The 14,526-nt window shown below is 39.8% G+C and overlaps 1 protein-coding gene across 7 annotated transcripts in view; it reads right to left on the bottom strand.

Annotated features, from left to right (window-relative positions):
- Nucleotides 1-352: 352 nt before the first annotated feature.
- The window catches only part of EMCN (endomucin), a 58,501-nt gene continuing 44,327 nt past the window's right edge, over nucleotides 353-14,526 (bottom strand). Inside the window, exons 11-14 of one of the 7 annotated variants that reach the window (XR_009818410.1) lie at nucleotides 9,523-9,940; nucleotides 9,228-9,384; nucleotides 9,069-9,129; nucleotides 6,507-6,552 (exon numbers count right to left, since the gene is read on the bottom strand). Coding sequence is in view for 5 of the 7 variants with exons in the window: in XM_061992221.1 (XP_061848205.1) it covers nucleotides 3,269-3,327; nucleotides 6,439-6,552 (173 nt within the window). In the remaining 2 variants the exon portion in view is untranslated. The other 6 variants (XM_061992221.1, XR_009818409.1, XM_061992223.1 and 3 more) reach the window with 6 other exon arrangements.

Genomic DNA, 14,526 nt, shown 5'->3' with positions numbered 1-14,526 from the left:
CTTCCAAATGAGAGCTTGGTTGTCTACCATGCCCTTTTATCATGAAAATCCCAAATAACTTCCCCTGTTATAATGTTTCTGACTTTTCCAGTACCAAGATTTGCAGTGAGACCTGCTCTCTTCACATAAGCTCTTGTAACGAGGGTGAGTTTTCTGCCACCTGCATCACGCCTTCTGCAAGGTCTCATGCTCCCTCTGCCACCTTCATGCCCACAATATCTAATATCTGCCCTCTAGGCTCACAGTAAAGAGTTCAGCATTCTTTCTGTGATGAAGGAATGCAGAGTAACGAACAATAGTTGTCTTAGGTATAAGTAATGAATTGCGTTTCTACAAAGAGAAAAATAAGAGGTGCTTGATAAAGAGAATAACTTTTAATAGGCAGTAATTATTTATTTTTCCTTGACAGACTATGGTATTTTCTGAAAAAATTTGCACAAATATATATATTTCACAATATTTCTCTGCTGTCCTTTCAATATGATACAGTATGCTAAAAAACAATCCTTTTTCTTTTTTTTTTTAAATCAACTTGAAAATCTCCAATGATTGCTTTTTCACAGGAAACTTCAGCAATCAAGAAGATGCCAACTAGCACATTTTAGATGGCCTGACCTTTCCAAAGAAGGCATCCAAGACTCCTCTGTTCCTGAGAAACCCAAATGATCCAGAAATACCTGAATGAACCATATAAGTCCAGCTGCAGCATGGAGGATATTTGCTGGTTCCCGTTTTTTACAGAGCTTCATCAAAAGTTTCTCTTGATGCTGCTAAATCAGAGGATTATTAAACCCAAAAGAGCAATGGTCATGCACAGCGAAATGAACCCTTTTCAGCTTTGTTGATAAACATGAATTAACAAATCTGCTTAACCACTTACCATAATGCTAGGTAAGTTTATTGTTTCAGAGGGGGAAATTGGAAAGATAAGTTCCTCAAAAGCATTGTATCATAGGCATCAAAACTTTGATCATTGTCCTGGTTCTTGGTCCTGCACTTACACCAGCGCTTGTCTTCTTTTCATTCGCCAATAAAACAATGGAGGTTCTTGGCACGCTATCAGAGTCAGTGGATTGAGACTGAGCAGATGCTTACTGTAATATAATTTTCAAACATTTATAGCTCTAGAAAAGTAGGATACATGCAGGCAGAAGCACTACTTGATATTTTTGAATTGCCAGCTCAGTACAAATTAAGAGAGTCTGTAATTAGCACTTGAAACACTCTTTAAACTTCCAGATTTATTCAATAACCCACAGGAATCCCATGCATTACTCGCAACAGAGGGAAATCTGTAAAACTGCTCATCTTTCCAATCCCCACTGTGCACCCCAGGGTGTATAGGAGACATATGTATAGCATACGTAATGCAACTAGCCAAGGAACAGGTGAAAATAAACTATGTTGCCTGCTACATTACAAGGATCATATTCAGTAATTTACAGACCTTCAAAGAGCCTCAGTGCAAGATACGTTCCAATTGTCATATAAAAAAAAATCACACAAAAAGACTTCCAGTCAGGCATCCAGTCCTGTAAACATTTATGACAAGTGAAGTGTGTGCTACAGTGAGGAGTCTCATGGAAGTCAATGAATTAATTTTCATAGTGGCAATTTGCCTAGTACTGTTTCAAGGGTCAGGCCCTGTTTATGTTTTGCTACATACAATTAAAAGAACTCTATCTACCATAAGTTCAACCAAGTATGCTAACATATTCCTTCCTGCATGTGCAGAAAACTTTTTTAGTAACTACTATACAAACAACACCTGATTTTTACATTCTCTTCAACCTCATTGAAAGTTTTCCTGCTTTTACAATATGTGAAAATAATAAATATATATGATATATCAGTTACTAAGCCATCAAACAATTACGTGTCATTCCAGAAGGGACAGGAGACACTTGAGATTTAGAAGTAAAGAGCTGGTCATTAACGCAAGTGTCCTGCCTGGTAAAAAGCTTCAGGTGCTTCACATTTCCCGTGGAACTGCAACTTTGGTAGGATGTTCCTGCGCATTGTGATAAAACAGGCTGCTCCTGAAACAACAGCAGTATGGCAAGATTGTTATTCCATATAAGGTTGTTCAGAGCATAAACATAAGCTGAACTGGAAGACAGAGTAAATCCAGTAAGGGACAGACAATAAGGAGTAATTCCATTGTGCAGAACATTGTCCTGCATCTGCACAAACAGAATCACTTCTCGGCTTTCAGTAATGTAAGCAAAACTGCATTCTGCTGCTCTAATTCAAGGGACAAAGGAAGTTATTTTGTCCTTACTGTTGGCACTGGGAAATGACCATAAACATCAAAGATGCTTTGCAAAATGATCTCTCCACATTTCTGGTCAATCAGATCTCTCTCAGTGGAGGGTGATGAGATAATTCTAGAGGAGCTTCATCCTATAGCGAGTGTGAAAGGTTGGGCTTCATCTGGGCCCAGTATAGCTGCCTCTGCCTGGTCCATCCCACGTATGCTGTGACACTTAGTTCCACAGGCCATCCTTCTCCTTTACCTTCCTGCATTGCCCTGGTTGGTCAGGGCCTTTCCCACAGCCCACCCCCTTCCTGCAGCTGCCTCCTCCCACCATCAGCAGAGGACATTTCCCCACAAATGAGACACAATTCCATGGGAAGTAGAGATTGTGGTGCCTAAGAAAGCTTCGCCCGTGAAGGAAAATACAGTGCTCATGTTGCAAACAGCAGGTATCAGAGATGCTCTGACGGTCTCTTCCCTCACACACACAAAAATACTGTCCAATACCTGCCAGTTTTGCAGGTTAGCCACAGAGGATTTCAAGCCATAATAAGCCACCTGAATGAGAGTGTTTGCTTTGCATGGTGTGGAGTTGGCACAAATTTTTCATGAAATCAAAAAGGCTCAGCACTTCTGGGTACCATGTTCTTCTTTTTTATTGGCTTTAAAAATCTCTTACTTCTCACAACAAACAAAAAGAAAATTCACCTAGGGAATTACAGCCAGGAAATGCTGAACAATACCTCTGCTCTGCCTACAAGGTAGCTGTGAGGTGGCAGCTTCTTCAGCCCCTTGGTTTACCTGGGATCCTGCCATGATATGCTAAAGCTGAACTTTGTTTAAGCCATTGTTCCTTAAGGCTGCCATCAACAGAAGTCATTGCTCTTTTTATTCTGCATTTTTGACCCTTTTGTTTAGTTGCATGGCACAATACTGAGACTAACTAGTATTAAGGAGACTAACAAACACTAATGTTACAGGATGCAAGACAAAAGCAATAAACTTACCTATTTATTGCTGAGATGTGAAGAGCTGCCGAGTTTTATTCTTCCCCTGAGATGAGTTCTCTCCTAAGAAACAGAAAATATATTCACATGGGTTAAACATGCAAAGACAATAGGACAAATGAGTTGAGCAGGAACACATTACCGATCACTGTATAAAATAGCCAGTTTCTTGCTCAGGTTTACTTAACTAGCAAAAAATATCCACACTACAGATTTTTGCAACTCTCTCTGTGTTATACAGCTACGATTTTCCCCCATGATTTGCTCTCAAATGGTTGGCTGCTATGACAAAGTATTTCCAAGGCAGTTCTCAAGGGGTTACAAAAGGCGTCAGACTTTAATTCATGTGTTACTATAATTAGAACGCTAAATTAGAACAAAGATACAACTATAAAGTCGGGTTTTACTGATATTACTGACAGCACCTCAGTTTCTCCAAAGCAGGATAATGAACGTTTAACAACTACAGTCAGGGATTAGAGACAGTTTTCTCTTCTCCATCCCTAGAGAAGTGGAGCTGCTGCCAGAAGTTATAGGAGAACAAATAAGCCTCCAGATGAAGACATGTTTTACAATTGTCCTGTTCCCAAATGTGTGTCCAGGAACCGCAGTGAGATTTTTTTGTGTCAAAGTTTTGTACATGTAGATGAACAGGGAATGGCATCCCCAGACTGGCCAGAGCCATGTGTAAACAGGCATAAGGGTGAGGGAACCCAAACGCATCCTGGAAACTGCCTTGTGCCTCTCTGCTCACCTGTGGGAGATAATTTCATGTCTGACAAATAAATAAAAGGCAAGAAAGGAAAGAAATGTATTAAATTCCAGGAAAAGTGAATATATATTAAAAAGCTTGCATAAGATCTACAGCCTGGGGTTGAAAACTGTAATATAAATTAGGATTATAACACGTTCACTGATTAGGTACTAAACTAATTAGCAGTCAAATTAAATAGTTGCACTCCTGAAGAAAACAGAAAAGGCTTGTCAATGGTTTTCATACAGCTATTCTTGACAAAAAAAAAGGGGCTCTTTAATTTACTGCAGCCTTTTGGAGATGAGCAAAAAAACTTGGTATCTAATGGGGTTTAATGAGAAACTCTTAACTGTTCAAGAGTAACGTACTGGAATGCTGTTCACTTCCTAAGTTCAATTTTGGATAAAATTATTTCAAAATCATTATAAGACATTGCTAAGTTAGAGCTTTAGGAGTTTTGATGATGTCAAATTTCAGTTGAAAAGGCCTTCAGCAACTACTTCAATAATTGGTAATATACTTTTTTTTTAAAAAAAAGAAAATATAAGTTTCTGGTAGAAAAGAAAATGAAACATTTCAACTAGATTCATACATTTTTGTTACATAAAAATCTTGTTTTGAAAAGCTAAAATAAAGTGAACCACTTCAAATATTGTATAGTTTTGTACTAACAAAGGAGTGACATTTTCAAGAACTCTCATTTCTTTTAAAATACATTTAATTTTTTTTCTTCCTTCATTGTTTCTTCCTTCTGCACACTTTTACCTTCCTTGTTCGTTATACAGCAATACAAGACTTAATTTGAAAGGGAGAAATTGGCAAGATTGTTTAAAACCCAAATGTATAGGAGAAATTCATTGAGAATTATATTACCATGGGGAAGACAATATTCAACAGTTGTAATAAATATCAATACTTCATTACCAGCTCCCCTCTCAGTGGAACTCTCATTGGCTCTGCCTATGCTAGAAATTAGGTATATTTACATGGAAGACTAATACTTTTCACCAGAGGACACTAACATGTCTAAGGAGAGGCTCCAGAGCCAGCGTACCTCCCTGGATAACTTCCCATTGATGTCAATAGGTTTTAGATCACAGTATGAAATGAGTGAGGCATGGCTGGCTACAGGAGGTAGACCACTTGAGTAGTACCCACTGACAGCTGTGGTCAGCAGAGGAGTGCTGAATTTGCCTTGTTGCAGACCCTGAGACCACAGAACACGGACACTCATATGCCTCATCTAGATTTCCTGGTGCTATACACATAATCCCTGGAAAACAGTTAGCTGACACAAGCTATTGCTGGGGTCAACACTCCCATGTAAAGTCAGTGAGGGTCCAATGAGGGCTCAGTGCAGGCAGGGATGTTCTGTGTTGCTTTGCCACTGTGCTCCCAAGAAGACAGGAGCCTCCAAGAGTTCTGAAAGAAAGCCAAATTATTAGCTCTCCATGATTGCAACTGTGGCTGAAGATATTTACATTACAGGGTCTGTATTGTTAGTTTCAACTACCAGTCCAGGGATGAAGAGCGAATGAATATACACTGGAGAAGAAATGGTCACACAGATGCTCTCTCTTAAAGATTAACAAGGGTAACAAGTGGGTTTAGGTACAGGGCTACAGCATGCCTTGAGATTGCACAGGGAGGTATCTATTTTGGAGTCTGATGGCTTATCAGTTTGATGTGCTAAATGTCCATCTGCAACACAGAGAGCAAATTAAGAAGAACATTCAGGTTAGTTGCAAGTGGAGACACATTTTTTATTGACCTCAAAATAACACTAACTGACAGAAATAAATTCCAAGACCACAAGAAACCAAACTTGTCTCAAAATCATCACTCACTAAAACCAATGGATTAGACTTTGCTTCCCATAAGAGAAATGGAAACCAGACACTTGTGCTTAGTATTTTGTTAGAACAGATGATATTTCAATCAATTGAAGAAATTATTTCACACCTAACTGTGCAGCTTAACCAGCCCAGATAGGTTACCTGCATGCTTTGAAGGCTGTTGTCATAAGAGAAAAGTATGGTTATGAAAAATATACCAACAAGAGCAAAATTGTGAGACAATAACATCAGTGAAAAATTGGATATTGTTGATTCTGGATTATGCATTTATAGGAGGATGACACACAAACTGTAAGTGTTGTACACCAGAGAGACCTGAACCATTAGTTTCTCACAATACAGTTATACAGCATCTTGCATAAAGGTGTTGGTCAATCCAATTGGGTAGGTACTATGGTAATAATTTTCTGATAAAGAGCTGAAAATTAACTGCATATTTATCTACTTTGATAAGTTAATGTGCGAGCTGCAGAAACGGGGAGATGAGGAAACAGAAAGAATTTAGTGCAGTTTAAAAAGTGCTGTCAACTGCACAGCTGCAAGTGCAATGTGACCCCCTTTTACCTGTGGTCCTGCCTTGTGACACCTCTCCTGATGGAGGAGGAGCTGTGGGCTCAGATAAATTGGCAGAAGGCAGTGAGAAGCCAACCTCATATATATCACGCACTTCTACAAAAACTGAAAGAAATGATGCACAGTTTGAGAAAGAGGCCTCAGACAGAATACTTGGAAAATGAAATCAGATTGATACCAACATGAAAGTTTTAGCTGACAAGCAAACCCTTCCATTAAACCTTTAATCTCCCTCTCATGTTACACTTGTTTGTTGGTTTGTGTCTCAAATATGATTGTGAGTACAAAGACATGGGCACCATGAAGTCTCTAAACATTACTGTCCTATCATACAGATAGATCTGCAGTTAAAGTACCTAACTTCTTGCTGCAGGATGATGAAGATGCCACAGGGGATAAAAAAAGTCAGGAACGTAAAAGCCACTGAGCACTATGAAGCACCAAAGAAGCAACCTCTGATTCAGGATATCTGTAAGCCACAGACTGATGTAAGGCTATGGTGGAGGACACCTAACTGGACTCCTTCCCTCTTTGTTATCCTCCCCTTCACATCTCATGCTAACCATCCTCAGTGATAGGATTTTGGGCTACATAGATTCAAGATCTGAGCAGGTATATCTGGCTCAGATCATAGCTTCTTAGCTTCAATATTAAACGAGAAGATGCTCAGCAACTACTCTAATACAGCGCGGAACACAGAATCTTAGGGGTTGGAAGGAACCTTGAAAGATCATCTAGTCCAATGCCCCTGTCAGAGCAAGACCTCCTAAAATAGGTCACACAGGAACTCATCCAGGTGGATTTTTAATGTCTCCAGAGAAGGAGACTCCACAATCCATCTGGGCAGCCTGCTTTTCTTTATGTTTCTTTGGAACCTCTTATATTCTAGTTTGTACCTGTTGCCCCTTGTCCTATCATTGGACATCAGCACCAATCTTTCATACACACAAGCCTCCATGTGGCACCTCTCAAATACTTTTGCTGGAGCCCTGATTGCTGGTTCACCCAAGCATTTTAGCAGTTTAGGCACTGGGCCCGATCCAATACACCCTGCATACATCCCCCTCTAAAACATAGTCGTGCTTAAAAATGATGATGATAGGGAGGATGCAATAGGAGAAATTTTGTATTCATGATTCCTGATCCTTCAACATATTTGTTTTAAGTTCATGGGAAACAGACTTAGTACTCAGATACTGAGGGCTCTGCAAAGTTAAATGTTTAACCAGGAAAGTAGTAGTACTTCAGTGAAAACACAAGGTTTCCTTCCTGATTAAAATACTACTTGTGCAGTATTTGATTTAGTTTTTCACTCTGACAAATATACTCTTTTCTGACTATTAATGTTGCATCTTGGTGCCAGTATATGTGAATAAGTAATGGGCCCATAATCAACTGAGATTACAGACTGTATAAAATCAATTCTGAAACTCTGAAACAAATGTTCCTTTGTCTCACCTTTGTGGAAGGCTATTGTATTAAACTCACTGTAATTTCTTCCCCTCTGTTCTCCATTTGACTCAGAGTCTGAATATATTATTCCAAATACACATACATTGCAGAATATGACGATATGAAAGAGACTTAATAGGTCATATCACTATGAATACAGAAAGTCTTTGGCCTGGGAAAAGCCCTCTTTGACATTATTGGGAAAGCTGGAAGAAAAAGGATATAAAAAAATAGTCTGACATAAAAAAGAGATTGTACTACACCTCAGATTACATTGTCTGTAAGAAAAAATGAGTTGCACTGTTATTTCACTGTAATATCTGCTCCCAAGAAATTGCTCATAAGTGGCAGTCTGGTTTGAAGCAAAGGATTAAAACAAGTTTTTCATAAAATACAATTGCAGAAACCTTTTTTTTAAATAAAAATATAAAACTACCTCTGCAGACACAGGAACTCAAAAGTCTATTTTCATCATGCTTGACTAGAAGAAAGTGGGGTGCATTACAGATGCTGGAGACCAGCACTGAGCAGCACCCAGCACCTGGATGCACAGCCTGGGTTTGGTGTGGGCCAGCATGTGCAAACAACTGCAGCTGCAGCTCTCCCATGCCGTGGGCTTCACCCACTCCTTGCCACTGTCAGTGGGACAGAAGCATCTGTACGAACCACCACAGTGGAGAGAGCATGGATGGAAATGTTCAGGTGAAGGTGACAGGAAGGCAATTGCTGCTGAACAGCCAGCAAAGAGTAGGAGGCATCTCACCAAACAGAGGAACATCTCAGAGAGCTGCAGGCTGGAAAGTTAGCAAATGCTCTACAGATGAACATCTGACCCTCAGCAGTCTTTGACTGTAAGAGACTGCTTTAAAAAATCCTGCAAATATGCACAGCTCACAAATGAATTAGAAATATTGAAAGAAGCATATGCTTTTTAATGTTTTTGACTAAAGCTTTGCCCAAAAGTCTCAGATGGAATTGTGTGCAGTCAGATCTTGGTGATGCAAGTAAATACAAACAAAATCCAGCCATGAACTGCAAAAAGCTGAGAAAGTTTATTCTTCAGTTTCTGTAAAGAAATAAAACACAACTTCAGGCCATTATACAATATAAAGTAAAAAAAATAGAGCATCCGAAAGTGAGAAAGAGAAGGAGGAAAGGGAAGCAAGTACTTGATCTATCTCTTTGTTGAGAGGGTATCCTTTTCTATGAAGCAGCTTCTAGGTTTTGTACCTGCAGATAAAAAAACAATAAGACACTGAAAGTACAGCTTGTAACAGGAAAAATAAACAATATCACACCTTCACATTAATAGGAAGACTCACTCTTACCTCTTCCAAGCACATAGCATGCCAGTAGACTGCTCTTTGCTGACCTACATTTCTTATCTTGCAAGTGAGAGGAGAAGAGAAAGGAATTTTCAGTGGCTGACTGCCTCACCTAGAGACTCAGCTTCTTCACCTGCTTCAAGAGGCATCCACCTGGATCCTAGGCAAAATGAGAGAGAGATGAAACTACCACTGCATGTTGAGAAACCTCATGGCTCGCAACAGAACCGTGATTCCTGGCAGGGGTAAATTTCCTTAGGTTGGGTCCTATATTAGGTAAAACTCAATGATTTCTTACCTCCTTAATTGCCATAGTCCATGCTCAGAAAACAAAAAGGAGTAATCCTTTGCCCAAGCTCCAGATTTGTCCCGTTGTATCATGGCCACATCTGTGGTTTGACGTGTGAGGCAGAACGGTTAACCAGTCTCAGCATTTGGAGATTCAAAGAAAGTGGTATCAAAGAGATTGCCATCCAAACACGTCGTTTCAGAAGACCATAGGATTTTACAGGTCCAAACCTTAGCACCACAGTGAGTGCTGAACTTCATGTGTATTCCAATGACCACGGCAATTTTTTCTGCTGAATGAGAACAATGGTTTTTTCTTTATTCTGGAATGATTTTGGTGCTTGGTCACTACAGGCACCAGGCTCTTATGTTGAAGGCTTGGAATCGTCCAGGTCTTTACAGTGAAATTCGGGAAGTCCAGAGGAATGCTGCAAGCACAAACGAGGGTCCATCTCAAAAGTGACTGAAGTTCTGGGGTTCAATTAATCTGATGCATGAAATCTCACATATCTTCAAAGTAGGTAGCTCATCTTGTGCAAGGGATACACCCAAGAAATGTTATGAAAATCTATGGGCAGGAGGTACTTCCAGTAGAAGCAGCAGATAATCAGTCTGAGGTTGTTATTATTGTTAACCAACAGCAGCTTTTGGAAGAGATGTGGAGTATGTACATGGGGAATACTGGTTGCTCTACATCTTTGGTTCATACTACTACCATCCAAGACTGCCAGTGGTACTGCACTGCCATCTGAGAGCATCTCTAGATAGTGATTTCTAATAAGTTAAGTGTGTTTCAGATGTGACAGGTCAGATATCTCCTGAAATACCCATTTTTACCTGGGTATTTTCCCAGCTTTGTCTTGTAGCAACACTTGAATTTTCCTCTGTGTTCTTAGTGGGTGTCTTGGGAAGCCCAAATGCAGACATGTACCATAGACCTTTCTCCAGCCACCTGCTATTACAGGTGCCTCACCAAAATCTGTGCCACATTAGCTTTGACATATCTAGTATCCTTCCAGCAAATTCAATGCAGAACAGACAATACCCCTACATGCTGAGTAAGTCATATCGTATCCTATTATCTAACTGGTTTGAACACTGGTATCCTATTATCTAACATCACACACTTGTTTGAAAACATGCCCTAATTAATCAGTTTATGCTTAGGTGCCAGGTTTATACCTAACAGCTCTGAAATATTACGTCACCTGCTGTTATGGTTTGACATGAAGCCTTTTCTGGTAAGGGGGAAGGGGCTGTAAAGATGGCTCCTGTAAGTAGTTGCTCAAAACTCTCCCCAGCTCTGAGCCAGATCCACTTCTGGGGCTGAGCCAATTAGACGTCTCCACAATCACTTCTTAGGAAGAAGTCAAAAGAGGAAGCTTCTTCCTCCTTCTTCTTCCCGTTTCTTCTTCTGTCCTTTCATTTTCTGGCTGGTGGTGGTGCAAAGAGCAGGAACAATGAGAGAGACAACCATGCGGACTCCGAGGTCAGTGATGAAAGAGAGGAGGAGGTGTGCTGGAGCAGAGACTCCCCTGCATTCTATGGAGAGAACTGGTGAAGCTGAGATTTATTTGCATTTCTTTAAAGACCCCGCAACAGCGATAGAGACTCATTTTGATAATGACTCTGTATCCCTGTATCTCTACCCCTGGCAGAGACTCATTTTGCTAAAGCTGGCTCCAGACTGGGGGCAGCGATTCACTTCATTAAAGGCCCCGAGCCAGGGACAGTGACTACGGCCAGAGGAGGCCGTGTCCCGTGGGAAGGACCCAATCACTTCACTACAGATACTGAGCCAGGGGCAGTGATCTTCTTCTTTAAAACTATGGCCGGAGGAGGCCTTGTCCCGAAGGAGAGACCCTTTATCACTATGACTGGAGCAGGCCATGTCCCGAGGAAGGGACCCAATATCTGTAACTGTGGGGAGGAACCCACAACAAAGCAGCTCATTAAACTTATGCCCAGAAGAGGCCTTGTCCCGAGAGAGGGACCCTGTAACTGCAGAAGCTGCAACTGTGGTGAAGAATCTACACTAGAGATATTCACCAAGGACTGCATCCCGTGTGACAGCCGCAGCTGCTGGGAACAACCCACACCAGAGAAGTGTGTTAAGGACTGTGTCCTGGGGGAGGAACCCCGTGTTAGATCAGGGGAAGAATGCCAGGAGTCGTCCTCATCTGAGAAGAGAAATGCGGCAGAGCCCATCTGTGAGAGACTGACCACATCCCCTATTCCCTGCCCTCCTGAGCAGTTGAGGGGGAAGGAGTTAGAGATATGGGGAGCAGTGAGCTGGGCCTGGGAAGAAAGGAGGGATGGGGGAGGAAGATCTTAAAATGCTGGTTGTAATTTTCTGATCATCCGACTCCCTTTTTGCTTTTATTCCGTTCTGTTTCTTGTAGAATAAACTTTCCTACTTTCCTCTCTAAGTCGAGTACTGGAGTCTGCTTTGCCTGGAACCATAATTGGCAGTGAGCCCTCCCTGCCCTTATCTTAATCCACAACAACCTTGCTTATATTTTAACTCTCATTTCGCTGGGGCCTCCGCCATCCTAACGAGGGTGGGGGTGAATGGGGGCACCAAGCGAGAGACTGTTGTGGTGCTGCTGTGCTAGCTGGGCCAAACCATGACACCTGCACATTCCTATGAGACTTGATATAGAATGTTCAACTGGTGTGCTGCTACTATAAAAGCTCTTCATACATTTTACTTGCTCTAGAATGGGTACTTCAAGCAAGGGTCATAAAAGAAAATGATCAAGTCATTACTCACATATCAATATTTCTATCACAGATCATTCATCTGTATTGAGTAGCCTTACCTCAATTTCTATTACTCAATATTTATGTTACTGAGGAATTTCCAGCCCTCAACATTTTTTGAGTCCTAGGAGGTGATCAATACCTCCACTGTTTTTCAGTGAAATAAGCAAGAATCCTTGGAGAAAAAGGTATATTTTACAAGATAGACAATACTTTATCATTAACATCATGGATGATGGTATTGATCTCTTAGTCAATAAATAAACACCTCCATCTTGTATTCTCAAGAAATATATCTACCACTGACAAGCCAAACATGCAGTTCTGTGAGCTATACTGAATCCTGAATAAATATTTTTGCATGTAGATTTTCTAGAGCTCTGTATTGTAGACCATTTATTTTCCCTAGTAAGAGCCACCCTAAATTTGCCTCTACAGTAAACACAGAATGGTTGCAGCAAGCCTCTCATTTGCACATTAGTGCAAAACTATTGAGAAGATTCAATATCCTGAGTCTTTTTATCCAAGATGAGTTTTCATATAAGATGCAAGTACAGGTATTTATCTTGCATCAGGTGCTGCAGTTTACTGACAAATGTGCATGAAAAATTCAAGGTGTTTAGTTTTGTGTATTTTTCACTTCACATTGTTCTCAACCGGTTGTGTCTTAGAGCTCATAGCCATCAGCAACAACATCTCTCTGAGAAGAGTTTTAAAAAAGAAGATAAAGCTCAGTTTTACCTAGTGTTCCTGATGGTACCGCTCCACTAAAAACCATTATTTTAGTCCAGACTTAATTGAACACACTTCTTTTCCTATATCCTTTCACATTAATTGTAGGTATTTGCAATAATGATCTTGATTAAATTTAATTGAGCTATGCTTCTGAAAAAGGAATCTTTCTTTTTTTCTTTCCATTTAGTCAGAAACGAATTTTAGAATTTAGATCCTAAGATAGGATCCTTCAGTAGTCAATGAACCTCTGTAGGTCAGCTCATTTCACTTGAAGATACTTGTCCAAGATAGATGGCAAAAATAGCCCTCTGTACACATACATCTCTTTCAACTGATTGAAAGTACAGCTGGCTTAGTTGTTAGATAAAATAAGGCAAGATTAAACTCACCATAACCTTTGATCAAGATAACATGCACAACACTGACACAGGGTTTTTCAAGGTTGAGCAGTCTGTAGGTTGCATCCTTGTTTAGTCTTTATACATATATATATATATATATATATTTACACATTTTAAACACAATGACATAATCTGAAAAAAATCTGTTTGGAATAACAAGTAAAAATGTAAAAATTCTTATGTATACGTATAATAAAGCTCAATTTGAATACATGGTGAGTCAGAACTTTGTTGTGTATATGCTTGACCTTAGGCAACTGAGTAGCCTATTGATAGTGAGAGGATGATGTAGTTCTATCTATAAAGTTACGGCTGCTCTTACTAACTTTCTAGTTTTAGTCAAAGCATTTGTAGTTTTGTTGCTATGTACAATCAGAGATGGCTACAACAACCACTTTCTAAATGGCTCGACAAGGAGTTCATCTTTTGAGATGGATTTTATGTGTCTAAAAAGGAAAAAGAAGAACACATGTAAAGAAATTTTACACAGTGCAATTGCTTTCTGTAACTGCAAGATGGAACATAAGTCAGATGTTTTTCAAGTTTCTGTCTGTAATGTAAGAAACACTTGTCTTTACACCTGAGATTTTAATGAAGTAAGCAAATCTTACACAAATGGGCAGGCATCATAACATATTTGAAAACACTTGTATGAGTGACAAACACTCATGTAAGAAAATAGGTCCTTCTTTTGGAGTGTTTTTAATTTAAGTAAAGTGTCTCTAAAAACCTGGGAAAAAACAGGACTTCCATTTCTGTGAAAGTATGCTTAATTTTGAAAGATATAAAGATGTAAGAATTCAAGAGAAAATGATAGCTAGTTTAAATATGAATTGTATTAATGAGAAGAGGACAAGAATTTTATCTTCTAAGTGGTTATGACTCATACCTTCCAATTATAGCATGCATACATCATACTTAAGTAAAAAGAAAATCAAGCATCCTCTGGATGGAAGATGCTTGGATACTTGGTGAACCAGTAGCTAACTAACAGACACTAGACCTTTAACTGGATGCAGAACCTGTAACTGCATCCATCTCCTCACTTATTTTGCATTCTTTTGTGCATGTTCTTTTCAGTTTTATTAGCGCATATTTAGTAAGAAACCATATCA

Source organism: Colius striatus, chromosome 3 (assembly GCF_028858725.1).
Source record: "Colius striatus isolate bColStr4 chromosome 3, bColStr4.1.hap1, whole genome shotgun sequence".
NCBI lineage: Eukaryota > Metazoa > Chordata > Aves > Coliiformes > Coliidae > Colius > Colius striatus.
Note: the sequence above shows the minus strand (reverse complement) of the source record. Positions and strands in the feature narration are given on the sequence as shown.